The following is an 18,154-nucleotide window of genomic DNA, read 5'->3' as shown; positions in this document are numbered from 1 at the left end:
TTTTAAATTTTAACTCATCCTTTTCGACTATGACCACTACCGTCGACATAATCCCTACTATTATTCTATTCATGTCGTCGATTGGGTGTTGGATAAAACATCAATTTGTATTAAATCAGTCACAAATTTATAGGGGTCGTGTGGGTGTAGGGGTTGAAATGAAAGATTTTAAAGTTTTGAGTTATTTCATTTTTTTGTGCTTTTAAATATAATTATTTTTTAATCTTAGATATTTTTTTAAAATTTAGTAGAATGTGACCGGTGTTATTTAATGAAAGAAATTAACATCGTTGATGACCCGGACACATAAAGTGATAACGTTTGTAACGTAATATTATGATCATTAAAAAATAATTTAGACATAAATTTATAAAAAAACACTATAGTTTGAGCATTTATTTTATAATTAAGCTTTATTTATATCACTAATTAAATAATAACATTAATGTAGCAGTTTAACATTCAGACGGATGTTAGGTTTAGTTCCTACCGCCCACATTTTGAACATGATTTTTATGGATTTGGTTCCGTTCAAAACTTTCATTTATTAGTAAATTAATCTTTATTCAATAATAAAATATTAACTATTCAAAAACAAAAAAAATATTTAAAAAGCAATATCTGATTCTTTAAATAACGATATAAATAGTATTTTATAATATTGTAAGAGTAGGCTAAATTATTTAACGACATATTTTTATTTTAGTTGATTTAATCTATTGATTCGTTAGCTCGATCAATTAATCCATTTATCAAATCTAAAATTTATGAATAAAATATTTAATTTAATTTAATATATTAAATGATATTTAAATCGAAATCGATTCGAATCAAATAAAATCTAATGAACCGACGACCACTGTTTGAATAAACTTTCCATATCTTCCATGTTGACCCTACCGGGCTCCCTTGTCGGGAGTCAAGTTTGTATTTGGGTTGATGGAGCTTATGCATAAAAATAAAAGAGAGTTTGTGCCAAAAATAGAGAAAAGGGTGGCCAACTTTGCACAGAAAATGTCCAAATAGTGGTAAGTGGACATAACTGCCACTATGTGGTGGGGATACCAAACTGTCAGGGACATGATAAAAGCCAATATGTTGGTTCGATCTCACATATTAATGCAGAATGTTTTACCCTTGTGCTTTTGATTCAGTGTTTTACTTCTCGTTGACCCAACAAGACATGTCCTTCACATCAGTTGAATGTAATGTTGTAATTATTTTTTCCCCTTGTGATTTGATGGAACATTGAGGGTTAAAGTTTAAGATCAAATGATAATTTTGGTTTCAAGTGATGTGATAAATCCAAAAGTGTCAATTTTGGGATGAGGTCCCTATTAACGAAATATTAAAGGGGAGGACAGGGATTACAACTTTAGTGGGTGGGCATGCAGGGAAAACGATGCGGCAATTGCTGAGAGAGAGGCTTGGGGGGTGGGGGCCCCCGGGGGGGTGGGAGGTGTAATGGCCATAGGTGGGGTGATGATGGGGCAAAGGCAATTGATAGGGACATGTTAATATCGACTTGCAACACTCCTCTTTTTTTTTTTTTTTATTCACTACCACAAAGGTCCAAATCCTTCTCTCTCTCTCTCTCATTTATTCAATATTAGACTATATAGTTATTCACAATATATATTTAATTCGTGGATCATAAATGATTCACTACTTTTAATTTGAGAAGAAAATGATTGTTGGTCATAGGAATAGAATCATAATTTTAGTTCAAGAAGTTCAAAATGTCAAATTATAATTAATCATAAAAATAAAAAAGATAAAATATAATGGTAAAAAGGGTCCTTGCTCTTGTAGTATACTTAATTTATCACTTTCATCTCTATAGTATTTCTACATCAATTTAACCTGCAAATTTACTCAATTGTATTATTTTGTGTCTTATCTCTAACTTAAAACCTTAAACCACGATCCCATAATCTCCAAGTCATAAACCCTAAATCATGAACTCTAACATATAATTTATATTTTAGAGTTTTAATTTAAGAATAAGATATAAAATAATATAATTAAATAATTTTAAGAATTAAATTAATGTAAAAAGTACTATATAAATAAATATAGTCTTAAACCAAATATGATTATTCATACAAAACGACCGACGGTGGTGTTGGGGCCGGGGGAGATTTTAATGGCGATTTCCCGCATTTTTATTTTTGATTCCCAGCCCCGAAGCTTTTGAATTTATTATAGCATAGAATGACCCCAAAAAGCTGGCAGTTAAGTGTGTAAACAATGGTAAACTCTGTTAAATTATTGGGGCCCAAGACAAAGGCACGAACCATTTCTTTCACTCTCCTTGTACTGCTCCCTTCCCAAAAGAAACCAAACCTTAACTCCTCCACCTCTGATCCCTCTCTTTCTCTTCCTCTCCATCGGTTGCAGACTGGGGAAGAAGAAAGTCCAAAACCCATCATCAAGGGATTGACTAATCTTTTCCATCAACCCCCGTGTAAAAACACTGCTCTCTTCCTTGCCATCTTTTAATACTTTCTTCTGTGTAAGCCTCCAAGTACCTACTCTTTCCTCCCCTTCTCTCGCTGTCTCTCTTGTTTTGCCCGACTAGATTTTTCTTTTGCCATTGAAGAAGAGAGATCAAAGATGCCAAGGCCAGGCCCTAGACCTTACGAGTGTGTAAGAAGAGCTTGGCATAGCGAAAGACACCAACCCATGAGAGGTTCCATCATTCAACAGATTTTGAGGTTCTGGGTCTTTAATTTCGTTACACTTTAAGCAGCATTATTTAGTGGTTTTTGGGGAGGGGGTTTAATTCCATGCATGCCATGTGTTTGATTTTAGGCTAGCTATGGAAACTCATTGCACGGCTACTAAGAAGAACAAGGAATGGCAAGATAAAATATTAACTGTCATCTTCAAAGCTGAGGAGATTATGTATTCCAAAGCCAATTCTGAGGTTCTTTTCTCCTTTCAGTTTTGTGGATCGTTTTGTTCTTTATTCACTTTTCAGCTTAATTTTGCTCTTCTCTTAACGTTATTTTTAGGCTGAATACACGAACCCGGAAACCCTATGGGACCGTGTTAATGATGCCGTCAACACGATTATCCGTCGAGATGAGAGCACTGAAACAGGGGAGCTTTTGCCACCTTGTGTTGAAGGTGCTAGCGAATTTTTTTTAGATTTTACATGTTCTACTCATTTTTGGATTTGAGTTTATTATTATTTATCGGGTTGTCTCGTTTTGATCATGCATTTAGCTGCAACTTTATGAACTTTTCAAATTGAAACCATTTTCAAGAACAATTTGGACTGAAAGATTGTAGTACATATGTTGTTTTAGCTGCCCTTAATCTGGGGTGCTATCCGGTGAGAGCTTCAAGGAGCCAACGACACTGTCATCCTAGGACTTATCTTACTCCAAGAGCACCCGAACCTGTCCCTGCAGTGCCTAGGATTTTGGATAAAGGCAGTGAGGAATGGTGTCCTCAGTTATCGCCAGTTCAGCCAGGCAGTCAATTTGCAAGAATAGCAACCAAAGTGAATTCAAATGTTTCGGTTTCGCAAACTAACCTTCATGGTTATCCATTTCTGTCTGAAAATGGTCCATCTGGCAGTGGCCAACTGATGAGGAAAGAAACCAACACCCCACCAAACTTGGGTCAAGCTTACCCCCTGTACTATGGAGTTCACTATCAAAATGTAGAACTCCATACAGGTTCCCCTGTTCAGGAAAATATAGTGCCTGATATGATAATTGTTGGGAGACCTATGGTACATCTGTTTTAGAGCCAGCTGAAAGGGGTTCCTTGCAGATTTTTTTTTCTTCTGATGCCGATGTTGGTGGTAAGAGAATTGGACAGCAAGATGTCGGGCACACCCACAATAAGTCATTTGCAAAAGAATGTGATTTGTCCTTGCGGCTGGGTCTATTTTCTGACCCTTGTATGCAAGTAGGAAAGAATTATATTTGTGAAGCCAAAGACGTCGGTCCAAGCTGCGCTCAAGGCGGGAGCAAACTTAATGATGCTTTTCAACAAACGAGTAAAGAGTTCCGTTTTTTCCCAGAGAGGACTGTTAATGACCATTTTGTTTCATCTTCAAGAAAGTGCTTCATGGAAAATGAAGATAACAATTTTGGGGCACAGTGAGAGAACGTAAGGCAACATTTGGAGGCAGCTCAGAAGATGAATAATTTTGCAGGCTACCAGGGTCGTCGACTAATAATAGAAGAAATGGACCAGGTTTGTAGATGATAGTTTTAATTGTAGTTTGTCCTTAAAAATTAGTGGCTTTTGAGAGCTTGTAAAATTTAAATGCTTACCATGAGTTGCATTTTTGGAGTGCAGCAGAGAGTGAACTGTAAATAATTTTTTTTAGCATGATTGATATCTAATAGTTGGATGATCTAATTCTCATGACACATCTAATTGCTCGAACATTTTAATAAATATTTTTTATCAGCTGAGAACAATATAAGTAACATTTACCTTCTCTACGTATGTGGAACGATTTATAGGTTTCTACATGCACAAAGGTCAGGAAACAAATGAAATAGGAAAAGAGTTATACGTATTTTAGACAAATTATTAGCTATTTGAAACTATGAAATGGAGAGAAATATATACCCAAGTTCTCATATAATGAAGTGTTGATCATGAATCATAAATCCAACTTTTCAGACTTTATGTTCCTTGTCACCTTAACGGGCACGGGTTGATTTTAGCATGTTTGTACAAGAACGTCTTGTTGAATTGAATGCTAGCTTCTCAAGGTAACCATGGGAGGGCACTTTTTACTTATTGGCATTAGGTTAGGTTGAGCCCTACTTTCTAGTGCAATTCGCTGCTTGCTAAGTCACTTGCTTTGGGGATCAGGATGGCAGAAAGCGCCCGAGTCCGAGTGTTCTAAGAACTGGAGATAGTTTGCGGGAAGAAAGGAGCACGGTTTGGAGCAAGGGTCACAAGCATGTCTTTGTGGTTTGATGATGAGACGAGTAATTAGACGCTCTTCTCGTTTAACATTCAACTTAATAGGTTTTTCAGATGCACGCTAGAAGGAATCTTTGGTTGCAGAGTTTATTAGTTATTTTGTAGAAATAACTTTCATGCATTAGCCTCTGTGATCAACAGATCTAGCTTATTATTACCTATGCAGAAAGACGAGTGGTTTGCTTTGAGGATTACACCATTATGCGTTCTGATTTTTTTGAACAAGGCAAATGCTAGTGTTGAGCTCTCCCTTTTCACCCATTTGAACCAGGAATCACATTTGGTGGTTCACTTTGATCATGTCTAAGATAAGACATGTTGGCCTTTTCTCACTATTTCCCCATTTTGGAGCTTTGTAGGGTTTTAAAATTGAGGGAGATTCCACTTAAAAGAGAGAATGTAGAGTACAAAGGCTGAACACATTCCCATGCGGTGTGTGGTGGGGTGACAGACTCCACCAAGCTTTAAAGATGTGGTTGATAAGACATCTCTTTCTCTCCCCAATCTTCTGAAAAAGACTGCCTCCCTGTTATGTGGATAATATCTGTTCTTTTTTTTTTCACCTTCACCTTGTGTTATTACCACAGTAATATCAGTTGAATGTTAGGGAGAATAAAGTGGAGCTTCTTCACATTTCCAACCACAGGTTCTGCCACTTTTTTTATTTTTATTTCATGGGTTAAATACATCAAATGTCCCTAAATTATGAGTTAAATTGTAAATTGGTCCAAAGCGGTTCTTCAATCGAACTATTTTAAAGTTTTAAGGAGTAATTTAGAATTTGTCCATAGGCAGGCATTCCCCAGCCACAAGCCGCCAATTGTATGGGAAGGAATGCCGAAGGGTCAAGCCACGCAATGGATAAAATCTGTTTGCCGGGTTGGTCTTGGTCCCATTGCACTTCTCTTTATCGGATTAGGATACATCAGCTCTCAATCACACTCGAAACTACGTTTTCATTGGTTAATTTTTTTGTTATAATTATTACATTTAAAATAATTAAATCTACAAGTGGTGGATACAATAATAAAATATATTTAAGAGAAAATTCATGTTAGAATATTGAAGATTGTTATCCAAAAAATAACCATAAATCTTTTTTCTTTTTTTGAATACACAAAGTAGAAAGGACAATGTTATGTTTTTCTTTTTACTTTAAATATTTGAATTTTTTTATTAAGATAAATTTCTAACGTTTTATTTTGTAATTGTTTTAAGATATCTTCATAACCAATGTTCAAAAAAGTAATTACCTAATTCAAATTATGTAATTAAGTGGCATCCTCACTTTGTTAATGGATGAAGGTGCTAGAGACAAATACAAGAATAAAAGATGAACTGATTTTGTAATTGTCACAATCGGCCCTTCGAAGGAAAAACCGATTAACGACAGGACCGGTTATGATAACTTGACGACTCCGTTGGAGAGCATTTATTTTCTAAAATAAAAAGAGAGTCAAACCACGAGTTGATTACAACCGGTCCTCATCATAACTAGTCAACTTTTCATCTGAAGACCGGTTGCCACTGTAACCATCAATGCTAAACTAGTCTGAATATCATCAAAAGTCTGCACCTTTTCAAATAAACAAACCTAAAGTCAGTAATGGGAGGTAGTGGGAATGGGACCTTTAGCAGGTAAAAATGAGCTTGGGGCATCTCTAGTACATGCGTAGCAATAACTGTGCTTTTTGAATTCAAGAAAGATTAGACCAGGGACGATTTTCTATGAATGCTTTTATGAATGGAGTGTTAATTGATAATAAAAAAAACACACAAATGATCCCCGACTATAGGATACTACTTTATTGAATTCCTTGACTGTTAAAAGTTACAAAATGACCCCTCGACTGTAGGGAGCTGCTTTGTTGAGTCCATCGATTATTAAAAGTTACAAAATGATCACTTGACTATTCATTATATTCCAAACTCGTCATTTTTCGTTAAGAAATTAACAATAAGTTGACATTAACATGCTAACAGGGGATATGATAGTCGTTTGAGATAATGTGATCATATTTTATCATATCTTAGTCACCGGATTAACGTACAACTCAGGTTATCGTCAAATTTTTAAAGGAAAATGACAAGTTTGAAACATAATTAACAGTCAGTGATCATTTTGTAACATTTAATAGTCAAGGGAGTCAATAAAGCAACTCCCAATAGTCGAATGACTATTTTGTAACTTTTTATAACCAGAGACTTAATAAAGCAATATCTTATGGTCATGATACCATTTATGTACTTTGCCCTAAAAAGATTAAGGAAAATTTGTTTATAAATTTTATATAAAAATATTAAAAATAAAATCAATATCACTTCGAAAATAATTAGCATTCTGTCTAATCTCATCAACTTAAAAAATTAATATATTTTTAAATGCTGATATCATATTTAATTTTTTTTTACTTCTTCTATTTTTTCTAACAATATTATCTTTAAAATATTTTTCTCTTCCGATTTCAAGGTTTTATCCTGATTAACTTAAGACGACCTGGATTGTACACCTAATTTTGATGGATGAGTTTTTAGTAAGATTTTTTTATATATACAATAACTCGAACTTGAAATTATAGTTAAACGATATCAAATTACTTACTCATTAAACTAACATGTTGATTAATAAATAAATAATTTTTAGTCGTATTATGTTTACCATAATTTTGAATTATTATTGATAATGAATACTAATGACGAAAATAATCGAATTGATTGAATCAAAGTTTTTATTCCATGATCACACTTGTAAGTCGTAACTGAAGGAATATGAAAAGGGATCAACACAATTAGCACAACAAAGCAAAGGCGATGAACACAGAGACAAGGGACATGGTGGCAACAAGGGACGAAGCTGCGCCGGGAGGACTAAGAACTCCGGCCGGTGTATCGCCGCCACCATCTCGGACGTCGACCTTGAGCTTTTGGCCGGCGGAGCAATGACCAAGGTAAGCGCAGATAAAGTAATGCTCACCGGTACTTGGGAGCGTAATTCTTGCCGGTCCTTTGTTCACGGTTAAGATGGTGTCCGACGTGGTGCATGCGTCGTAACCAGGTTCCGTCAACTCCCAAACATCATGTTGCCCTGTAGTGAAATTGAACACTGCAAACAAAACAGCCGGAAATTAAACTGAACCCGTGTTTCGAAACCTTGTGGTTTTGTTTTTTCGAGGAAATTAAGAAACTCACCAAGAACGTCGCCGACGACAAAGGTTTTGTTATTGGCCCAATCACCGTATAAATTGGGATTAGCGGTTGGGATTTGCCATCCAAATGAATCTCCTACAGTATAAGTTGTTGTGGCGTACGTGTTCTGTAACTGGATTAGGGTTGAAGCCAAAACTAAAATAACTGTTGCCCTCCTCATTTCCGTAGCCATTTTCTTTCTGGTTTTGTGCATGTGCTGCGTTCTCTGTTTCCACAATCTCTGTCTTGTCTTCTGCTGTGTATATAATGTGTCAATCAGTAGAGGCCTTGACAACCGACTATAGAACCATAGCAATTTTTATTATATATAATTATTATTTTTGTACATTGTCCACTTTTTTAGTTGATTTCGAAAACATAATTTAAGGTGGTTTTCATTTTTATTGAATTAAGATGTAGTCGTCACGGGTTAACTGTCGTTAACATTTAACAGTTAAATATTTTGATATAATCACACATTTGATCTATGTTATTTACATATTATCTCAATTTAGTCATTCATCTAATATTTTTATACCAAAATAACAGAGATTAAATGTATGATTATACCAAAATATTTAACTATCACGTCACCTAATATGTTAACCGTTAAGGACATTTAACCCGTGATGAGCACATCTTAATTAAATAAAAATGATAGTGACCATATCTTAATTAAATAAAATTGAAAGTGATCATATATTATATTTTTTAAAATCAATGAGAAAAAATGGATAAAACACAAACATAAGTAATCAATAGTTAACCCTTTTTAATCTCAAGCCTTCAACCTAAAAAATAATAGGATAAAATTTAAATTATTAATTTTGTTTTGTTTTAATATTCAAACTTTATTTTTTCAAAATCATAATTAACGTTTATTTTAAGTTCATTTTGGTATCCTTTGTTTAAAAAATTAATGGTGATATGATGTGTCACATCATCATTGAAAAATAAAAATATCACATCGGTCGTTCTATTAATTTTTTAACAGTGGATATCAAATTAAAATTTAAACTAGAAGTTAAATATGATTTTAGAAAAAATAAAATTAAAATACTAAAACGAAATACAACTAATGATTTAGGTAATAAACATATACTTTACCCAAAATAATAGTAAAGTAGAGGCTTAGAACAGACTACAGAACCATATCAATTTGTTAGAAAATCCAAAATGAAACTGAAAATGTCAAAGCATTAGTTGAATGCTAATTAGCATAGTATGGGAAAATATTAACCATTCTAGGATGGTTGCTTTTCAATTATTTTATTATTTTTAAAATAATATTTTATATTTTTTTAAGAGCTTTTAACTAATGAATGTTAATAATTTTATCTTATTTTTAGTGATTTTCTTTAGATGTGATTCGACTGAAAATATTAAAGCAATTAACGTTAATTTTAATCGTGTTACTAAAGATCCAAAAATCAGGTGTATTGGTATGTTTTCTGAAGTAAAAAAGGAAGATAAGTAAACCAACAGCAAATCTATAAGTATAGAATTAATGGGTGCTGGCTTTGGCATCCCACCCAATTTTAATCACTATCTTGACAACACAAGCAGGAATGCAGTAGCCATTATGGAACAGCATCCGCACCAACCGCGACCTCGATTATCCTGCAAAAGTTCATGCGGATGTACAATGAAACAGGATGAAGAAAAACCATACATCGTTTACTTTTGCTGTGATATTGAACGAGCAAGTTGTTGCAGACAAATGAATCACTAAACTACATACAAGCAACATCCTTTTATTACTTCATTGACAAAGAACACAGAATTACAGATAAGTCATCAAAAGACTGCCTTTTTTGTCTAATAATCTAATAGTATCATGGATGGGGAACATATATCTTCATGGTTTCAGTAGTTTTCATATTATATTCACTTTCCTTTTGACTTGGACTGTTAGACTTGCTGCTCCGGGACGAGGTCTAAATCAAAATGAGACCGATAGTCTGATTTGCACTTCATCTTTCCAATAGTACAGGAAAAAGAAGCTATCCATTGGTCCCAATCATCTTGGTGTACAACTAAACTCAACTATGGTTTGCCCCTTTAGCTGTTTCCAATTATTTTATTGACTCGCCATTGGGGATTACGTTCATTTTGTCAAGAAATCAGAGTGAGCATGGTAACAAGTACGAATACAGTGCTAGTAAGTTAAAGATAGCGCAAATTATATCGAAACAGATGCTTCTACAGAAGTAAATGCTTTCCCATGTAGCAATGGTGCAATGGTATGGTTTTTCGGTTGTGCTTAATAAAAGTTCTACTGCATTGTAAAGACTAAAGAGGGACTGTTCGTACACATTTGAACTGATGATTAATAAGTAGTGCATTGATGGTTAGTGGATTAAAGTTTTGCAAAGCAAACAGAAGCAAATTAGCAACTCAGAGAGCAGGCAAATTCCCGAAACAGTTTGGCTGTAATGGTTTGGAAAAGGATACTACAATTCCTGCCACCGAATTCACCCCTCTATCGGGTGCTTGGAATCCTTCCAGTTCCAGCATCATATGAACATTAATATGTTTTGGTCCGGTAGCAGGTAGACTGAACGAAAAAAAAAATAGCAAATTGGAGAACCGATGCATTACATAAAAGGAGATTAATCTTAACTAGGATGACTGCATCCAATCTCTCCACTGCATTACTGTCACTCTATGATTTGCTTACTCATTGGTTTATATAAACTAGAGAACCTTGCTTTCACACAGGTAGGAGAGGGGAAGTAATACAGGAGGATCACTACCTAAGAACTTTGGGCAAATAACATAGGATTATTTTATGACTTGCACCATTGCCTTTATAAAAGCATGTTATTATGATTTGTTGAATTTGATTACAGCAATTTAAAATCAGAAGCTCTCCATATGGTCATGATTGTTCATTACCCCCCCCCTTCTCCCTCTGATCTATGCAATGAGGAAGGTAATACCTCTAAGCTGATAGCTAATGAGAAGATAAATCAAGCTCATAAGTGGAAACTGATGTAAGAGAGAACAAAATAACTGGCACACCAAGAACAAGACAGATTTATATTGTTCCAAGAATATGCATCTTCTGTCAGAGAACATTCAAATCTAATCCGCAAAAGGTTAACATAGCTAAGATGACATATGCCAAGGGTGGGAGAGAATCTCATACCTTCAAAGGCAAAAGTAATGAATCTGCAGATGAAGATTTAAGACCATGAAATCCAATATCGCATGAAATGCTCCCATCGGGTTTAAACAGTCCAAAATTCCTCTCAGAAGTTGGTCCAGGCATCAAATTTTTGTTGAAGATTGCAAACACATATGCCTTAACCAAGTTTTTTGGCCTCATCGGAGTTCCTTTCATCTTTGCAAGTCTTTTTCGCAAATTGTAATTATATGTCCTTGCATTTTCTTTGGTTGCTGCAGATTCATTTTCATCTCCATGTGAAGCCCACCCAGTGTCAGTGACTATCACTTCCATCTTTTCAAATCCGGCATCTTCTAATACAGCATAGGCTGCATCGATCTGTGCATCAAGCAGGTTATCATAATGCAACTTAGGTTTTGGGTCAAGATGCTATTTTATGTTAGTTTAATCAAATTTAGAGTTTGAATTCTGATTTATTGAACAATATTTAAATAAATAACATATAATTTAGTTAAATAGATTTTTTATGAGAGGTTTTGATTATCGAAATTTAAAAGTTTGACAGAGAATTACATCTGTCTTAATTGCTAACTATAAAAGCACAGCCGATGTAGGTAGAACAATTACTGAATGGTGAATACTATTTCCATGAAGGAGACCGTAATTATAAAACCAAATAAGATAGCTTTTAAGAGGGTAGAAAATTCACCTTAAACCGTAGTTTTAACAAGGGTTAAAATATGTTCGAAGTCTATACACTTTTTGTACATTTGATATTTCATCCTAATTTTAATTTCAATTTTTTATTAAATTTATTGATTTAATCGTAGAACTTTAACAGTTAGATTTAAAATTTTAAAATTAAAAAAGTAGAAAGGTTAAAATACTAAAATTTAAAGTAATTAAATGTTTAATTGTTTGATTTAGGGTATGTTTGTTTGGCTGTAATTGGTTTTCTGGAAAATGAATTACATTTTCTGGAAAACGTTTTACGATGTTTGGAAGATGTTGTTTAAACATTTTTTCTACTAGTTGATGAGTTTTTTAAAAAATTATTTATTACAAATATTAAATACAATAATAATATTATTTATCATAAAACTTAATATAATTATTTTTAAAAAATTAAAATAATTTATTTATTATTAAATATTAATTTTATAATTTTATTAATAAAAATATTAATATTGGTATATTTTATTGAAACAAAAATATTATAAATTATATTAATTTTTTTATTAAAGTAATAGTGTTATATTATATTTTAAAAATATTAATTAGTATATTTTATTGAAACAAAAATATCATAAATTATATTAATTATTTATTAAAGTAATAGTGTTATATTATATTTTAAAAATATTAATTAGTATATTTTAAATATCTTTATTAAAATATTATTATATTAATATTAAATATATAAATAATATTATTCATTATTAATAATTTAATAATATTGTTTCTATGAAATTAATAAATAATATAAATTTTATTAATAATTTATTATATATTATTAAAATAAAAATATAATATCTTATATTATTATAATATAATTGATTATTTTATTATAATATTAAAAATATAATTTTATATTATTAGAAATATTAATAAATATATTTTAATATTTTCATAATTAATATTTTGATTAAAATGATATTAAAATATTTTATTAATATTAAATTCATAAAATAAAATTATTTTGAGTATTTATTATTTGAAGTGAAAAGTTCGGAAACTGGCTTACGGAAAATCAGACTGTAAGTCATTTTCCAGAAAAACAAAAGAAATTATGTTGATCAGAAAAATGTTTTACGTTGATCAACCAGTTTTCCTCCAACCAAACACTGAAAAACATTATTGGAAAACGAATTACGTGAAACAAACATAAGATTTCGGGAAAACCCAATTCTGTAATTGGTTTTCCCCAAATAAACAGACCCTTAGTTTTGATTCGATCGTGACTAAATTTTGATCATTCAATATGATATTTGTTTTGTTGGTTTCTGATTAAATTGAGTTGAAAGTGTTGCACATATTAGTACCTAGGGGCGGATGTACATGGCTCCCTAGGAGAGCATTGTACACATATTATTTTGAGAAAAATATTAAATTTAGTTTAATTTGTTAATAGGAATATAAAAAAAATAAGAAAATTTGCATACCCAAATTTTTTTAGAATAGGGTATTAAAATTTTGGATTCCATTTTTTAATTTCTCGATCCGCCACTGTTAGTACCATAACTAAAATTAATCGAATTTACGACTAAACTAAAGTCTGCAATATGTTGCGTGTTAGTACATGTCGCCTTTAAATTTTGTTATTTGGTAACTGATATGTGATTAATGCAATCAAATTCTTTTTGTATAATTTTTAAATGTCTGACGATTCAATCGATTTTATTGATCTTGAATCGTTTAATGAATTTTCAAATAATAAATATGAACGATAATTGGGTCAAGAGTTCACCATCACTTCTGTAATATCCGTGTAGATTAATTGATTAATAAATTAGATAATAATAATTACAAAAAAAATAAAAAAAAATTATATGAACAACAACTATCTGATCAAGAAAAAACATAAAATTTTATATCGGACAATAAATCTACTAATGAATACGTTTGAGGATTTTGTAGACTTCGTCGATATGGTGTCGAGAAATACATGGTAATGAGCATTACGTAATTAGTTTTAATTTCCATTTGTAGATGGATTGGGTGTCGTGACGAAGATTAAAAGCAACCCCTCCGAGGAACTATCCAAATCAAAGGACGTAATCGCATGAGATTTGACATTATATAACACAACATGTCACATGAGGATTAAACTCCACATCTTCGCCCACGCATATCATTTCATACAAGTTTTTTTTTATCGCGCTTCTAGTTTTTAAGGTTTCGTCTGGACTAATTTAGATTGATCTGGATCATACATTTGACTATAGTGGGTGAGGCTCCCAGCGGAGATTTTCTGTATACACAATTACTCGAACTCGAGATATACTTAAGCGATATCAAATTATTTACCACTTGAACCAACCCGTAGATATTTTATAAAGTTTCTAACCACATTGCAATTTCATAGTAAATCATTTAAGTCTAAAGAACATGGAGAACAATCCCAGGGAAACTGAAAGATGAAGACGTTCAATTCTTATTGGTAACGTGGCACCATCACACCATTCGGTTAAATACAGTACACAAATATAATTAAATAGTAGAAACAATTATAATATCATATTATATTATATAATTTATCAATGTATTAATAATTTTCGAGTATAATGATATAATATATTATATTTTTAATGATAAAATTTATATTCGAACATTAGGGAAAATATTATTAAAATTGACAACCATAAGAAAACCTTGTCATTCTCTCACTTTTGTCCTCTTGGGTTATCTTTCTCATGATGAATAGATTTTTATTTTTAGTTTTTACTAGGTAATATGGTTTTATTGAAGATTAAATCGTAGAATCTTAGACTTAGATTGTGAGTCTCGTTAAAAATATTTATTTATTTGATATAACCATCAATATTTGATATATTATTTGACTAATCCGGATCGGGTACTACAAATATAAGCGTCACCCTCTCAATCCAATTTACTCCATTCTCAATCTCCAGAATTCAAACCCTTAACTTTGTTTAAAAGATCCGATGCTTCATCCCACTAGACCAATTGTTTGATTAAATTTTTAATTTTTGTCAATCTTGTTTTAGGTGTTTAACCATTATATTCAACTTATATAATTAATTTACTTCTACTTATATACTTCTCTTTTACAATATGTTTTCATATTCAAAAAGCTAACTACTACTGATACATCGATTAGACTTGTGCGTTGAAAAACGTTATGTAGAGGCCTATGAAAATGGGAAAAGGGAAAGTCGTCCCCACGGCTAACGAAGCAGACAGACAGTTGCAGAGTCGTAGCCCTAATTTAAATGGCATGCAGCACTTAAATTTGTAATAAAAAAGGGTCGATGACTTTAATTTCAAACAGTACGTACACAACATGCAGCAGTCATGAGGCAGCAAGCTTCGTTAATGTCAAAAGAGAAATAACAGCACACTTTTCTAGATACCTTTTATGTGTTGTTGCAGTGAACAAGGCCAAAACGTTCCCTGTTTCTTAATGTTTTCAAACTATTGCAATTCGGTCACATTCTAGACACCATTTTCATGTATTATCATATTAGTAATACATAAAATAAATCAAAGCTTATAGCTACCGACTTATATGCGCGGCCTATTGAGAGTTTTTTATTATTATTAATATCGAGTAAGTATAAGGTAGTATATGTTTAAAGATAACTCTCAACCATTAGCGTTTGAACGCTCACACCTCTAATATTTCTAGTGTTCAAACCCGATATCACAAGGAATAACAACAATTTGTTTACCACCAAAGTCATTTCGTTCGAAATTGTTATGTGAGTTATGGATTTAGTCTTTCTATTCTAATTTGACCACCTTTAATCTTTAAAATTTATTAAACGTCTAATTAACAAATCTATGGGATGAAGAAATAATCAAGAATGTTATATTTTTAAATATTTTATAATTTAATTTACATCGTTTTTAAAGTTTAAATTTAAATTCTGAAAATCAAGTTTCCAACCACTATCTTAATAGATCTACTAAATCAATTGCATGCATTTTATACTTTTTATTTATTATGAATATTTTAATAATATTTTAATTAAATTAATGCTTGATTATTTTCTAATATTAATCCAATCAAAGGTTTAAATATACTATAATATAGTATAGATACTACATTTAAAGCATTAGGTAGTGAGACTTATAAAAAGTCATAACTTTTTCATATTTATACTTAATTAATGCCTCTACAGGAAAATAAATACACATTAAAATAATAGATATAACAAAAGAAATAAATATATAACACTAATGAAGACAAAAATAATATCTGAAATTTATGGTACGATTTAATTTCTTACACTTATATAAATTCAATTTCATCATTACTCAATCAATATTAAAAGAGAACATTAATAACGCAATATATATATATATTTGATATTTTTATGCAATAATAATGCAGTTAATTCTAACATGGAAACCACGAGATAATAAAAATAGTATCGCAATTAATCTCACCTGAATGATGACTCGGGGGCTACATGAATGACATCTGGAAACTATAATTAATATATATATATATATATATTATTAAAGAAACCCGTTTAAAGATAATTATGACAAATAAGTTATTTTAAATATTTTATTAGAATATAGTTCACCTAAACAAATATTTTTAAAAATAATATACAATTGAACTAAAAGATAAGTTTAATATATTAAATTGTAATTTTAGTAGAATATAACTTAATTAAAATCATATTTTAATATATTATAAGATGCTCACGATTCATTCTTGTATACGTTTCTCTAAAGATGGATTGAGGAGAGATGGCGAGAGTGATAGTCTCTTGAAAATTTAAAATTTTCGTGTAGTTTAAGTATTTTCTAAAGATAATTTATTTTCGTTCCTTGAAATTTTAAAATTCCTCTCCCTAACATATTTAATAAGCTCGAATTGCTTGACATAAAATCATATATATATTTATGTACATTTGAAAATATAACATATTTTATATAAAATAAACAGATTTGTCCTTTCTCTCAAATTATATCTCGAACTCGATCCGAAATATTCAAATGAAACAAAAATGTATTAAAGAGCAAACAGGACCACAAACTAAGAGATTAGATAACTGGTGTTATTGTCCTCTTAAAACCAAATGAAGACAGGCAAACTTAGAAGGTTGAGAGGTTGCTATTTTTCCAAGCAAATTAATTACCTTCAATACCAAGCCTTCACATGTAGGTGAGTCGCATAATCTTTGTGTATTATACAAGGATTGAAAGTATAATTGTATGTTAATTGGTAGGTTTATCAAAAACCAATTCTAATTAAGGAAGTTAAGTATAAAGTCAAATTTAAATAATATTTTTAATATAAAATATGTAATTATAAAAATACTAGAGAACTTTTTTAATAAAACTGTTTTAAATAACGACAAATATGACGTATTATAACATTTATTTAGAAACAACGTACTTGTAACATAAAATTAGTATTGCCATTAAGAAATTGATGATTATTTATTGCAGCAGACATAGAAAGCGACTCGACCCTACCAGGCATTGCTCACCTTATATTATCAATCAAGTTGCCTAAGTTGACAAAGAAATATATCCTAATAATTGCACGAACCAACCTATGGTTAAAGGAACCATTGTTGTTCCTAAAGGTCACGGGTTCGAGCATCAGCGGCTGTGTAGAGTAATTGAACGTTCATTATCAAATGGTTGAGAGTATTTAGAACAATATTAAGATATATCAAACTGTAATTAGTTAGTCTATAGTTAGTTGTTTTAATATGTTGTAATTCAGTTAGTTAATTAATCTTATAACTACTATAGCTGTATATAAACAAGCTATGTAATATTCTTTGTATGCAAGTAAGAAGGCATTCTTCATTCCTAGTTTTCTTGATTGTTATATGGTATCAGTAGTTTGTTTCTTTCGTTTCACGCTTCATCATGGTTGAATCATTGAATGACAGTTTCGATAATGGGACAAATCCCTATTATTTGCATCAATCTGACAATCCTGGTATGATATTAGTGAGCCAGCTGCTTTCCAATGATAATTTTCATAGATGGAAAAGATCAATGATGCTTGTCGTATCCGCCAAGAACAAACTTGGTTTCATTGATGGTTTCATTCAAGCTCCTGACTCATCCATGGTAATCCAGTTCAATGCTTGGACAAGAGCCAACAATTTGGTCAATTCTTGGCTTCTCAATTCAGTCTCCAAAGACATTGTTGTAAGT

General features: G+C 31.5%; 3 protein-coding genes across 3 annotated transcripts; 1 reads left to right on the top strand and 2 right to left on the bottom strand.

Annotated features, from left to right (window-relative positions):
* The first annotated feature begins 2,354 nt into the window (after window positions 1-2,354).
* LOC120161041 lies at window positions 2,355-4,122 on the top strand. The gene is made up of 5 exons (XM_039171348.1): window positions 2,355-2,717; window positions 2,815-2,929; window positions 3,018-3,132; window positions 3,315-3,745; window positions 3,787-4,122. Exons 1-5 carry the CDS (start codon window positions 2,617-2,619, stop codon window positions 4,120-4,122), a joined length of 1,098 nt encoding a protein of 365 aa, XP_039027279.1. The 5' UTR covers window positions 2,355-2,616.
* Window positions 4,123-7,721: 3,599 nt separating this feature from the next.
* On the bottom strand, window positions 7,722-8,370 carry LOC120161323 (stellacyanin-like). Its single transcript, XM_039171601.1, has 2 exons — window positions 8,152-8,370; window positions 7,722-8,065 (listed from the first exon to the last, which is right to left on the bottom strand). Exons 1-2 carry the CDS (start codon window positions 8,360-8,362, stop codon window positions 7,752-7,754), a joined length of 525 nt encoding a protein of 174 aa, XP_039027532.1. The 5' UTR covers window positions 8,363-8,370; the 3' UTR covers window positions 7,722-7,751.
* A 1,304-nt stretch (window positions 8,371-9,674) lies between these two features.
* LOC120161031 (glucan endo-1,3-beta-glucosidase 11-like) lies at window positions 9,675-17,462 on the bottom strand. Its single transcript, XM_039171339.1, has 3 exons — window positions 17,376-17,462; window positions 11,300-11,656; window positions 9,675-9,768 (listed from the first exon to the last, which is right to left on the bottom strand). The coding sequence occupies exons 1-3, from the start codon at window positions 17,460-17,462 to the stop codon at window positions 9,694-9,696; spliced, it is 519 nt and encodes a 172-aa protein (XP_039027270.1). The 3' UTR covers window positions 9,675-9,693.
* Window positions 17,463-18,154: the final 692 nt, after the last annotated feature.

Source organism: Hibiscus syriacus, unplaced genomic scaffold, assembly GCF_006381635.1.
Source record: "Hibiscus syriacus cultivar Baekdansim isolate YM2019G1 unplaced genomic scaffold, ASM638163v2 tig00002880_pilon, whole genome shotgun sequence".
NCBI lineage: Eukaryota > Viridiplantae > Streptophyta > Magnoliopsida > Malvales > Malvaceae > Hibiscus > Hibiscus syriacus.
This window is presented reverse-complemented; position numbering and strand designations above follow the sequence as displayed.

Excerpts from the sequence above, each read along its gene's own strand:
- LOC120161031 (XM_039171339.1), bottom strand. The coding sequence starts at position 17,462 with ATGCCTGGTAGGGTCGAGTCGCTTTCTATGTCTGCTGCAATAAATAAT. Across the intron at positions 11,657-17,375 it reads ATACTAATTTTATGTTACAA|ATCGATGCAGCCTATGCTGT; the intron begins GTACGTTGTTTC and ends CTTGATGCACAG. Across the intron at positions 9,769-11,299 it reads CATTACTTTTGCCTTTGAAG|GATAATCGAGGTCGCGGTTG; the intron begins GTATGAGATTCT and ends GAACTTTTGCAG.
- LOC120161041 (XM_039171348.1), top strand. The coding sequence starts at position 2,617 with ATGCCAAGGCCAGGCCCTAGACCTTACGAGTGTGTAAGAAGAGCTTGG. Across the intron at positions 2,718-2,814 it reads ATCATTCAACAGATTTTGAG|GCTAGCTATGGAAACTCATT; the intron begins GTTCTGGGTCTT and ends GTTTGATTTTAG. Across the intron at positions 3,746-3,786 it reads TAATTGTTGGGAGACCTATG|ATTTTTTTTTCTTCTGATGC; the intron begins GTACATCTGTTT and ends GGTTCCTTGCAG.
- LOC120161323 (XM_039171601.1), bottom strand. The coding sequence starts at position 8,362 with ATGCACAAAACCAGAAAGAAAATGGCTACGGAAATGAGGAGGGCAACA. Across the intron at positions 8,066-8,151 it reads TGTCGTCGGCGACGTTCTTG|TGTTCAATTTCACTACAGGG; the intron begins GTGAGTTTCTTA and ends TTTTGTTTGCAG.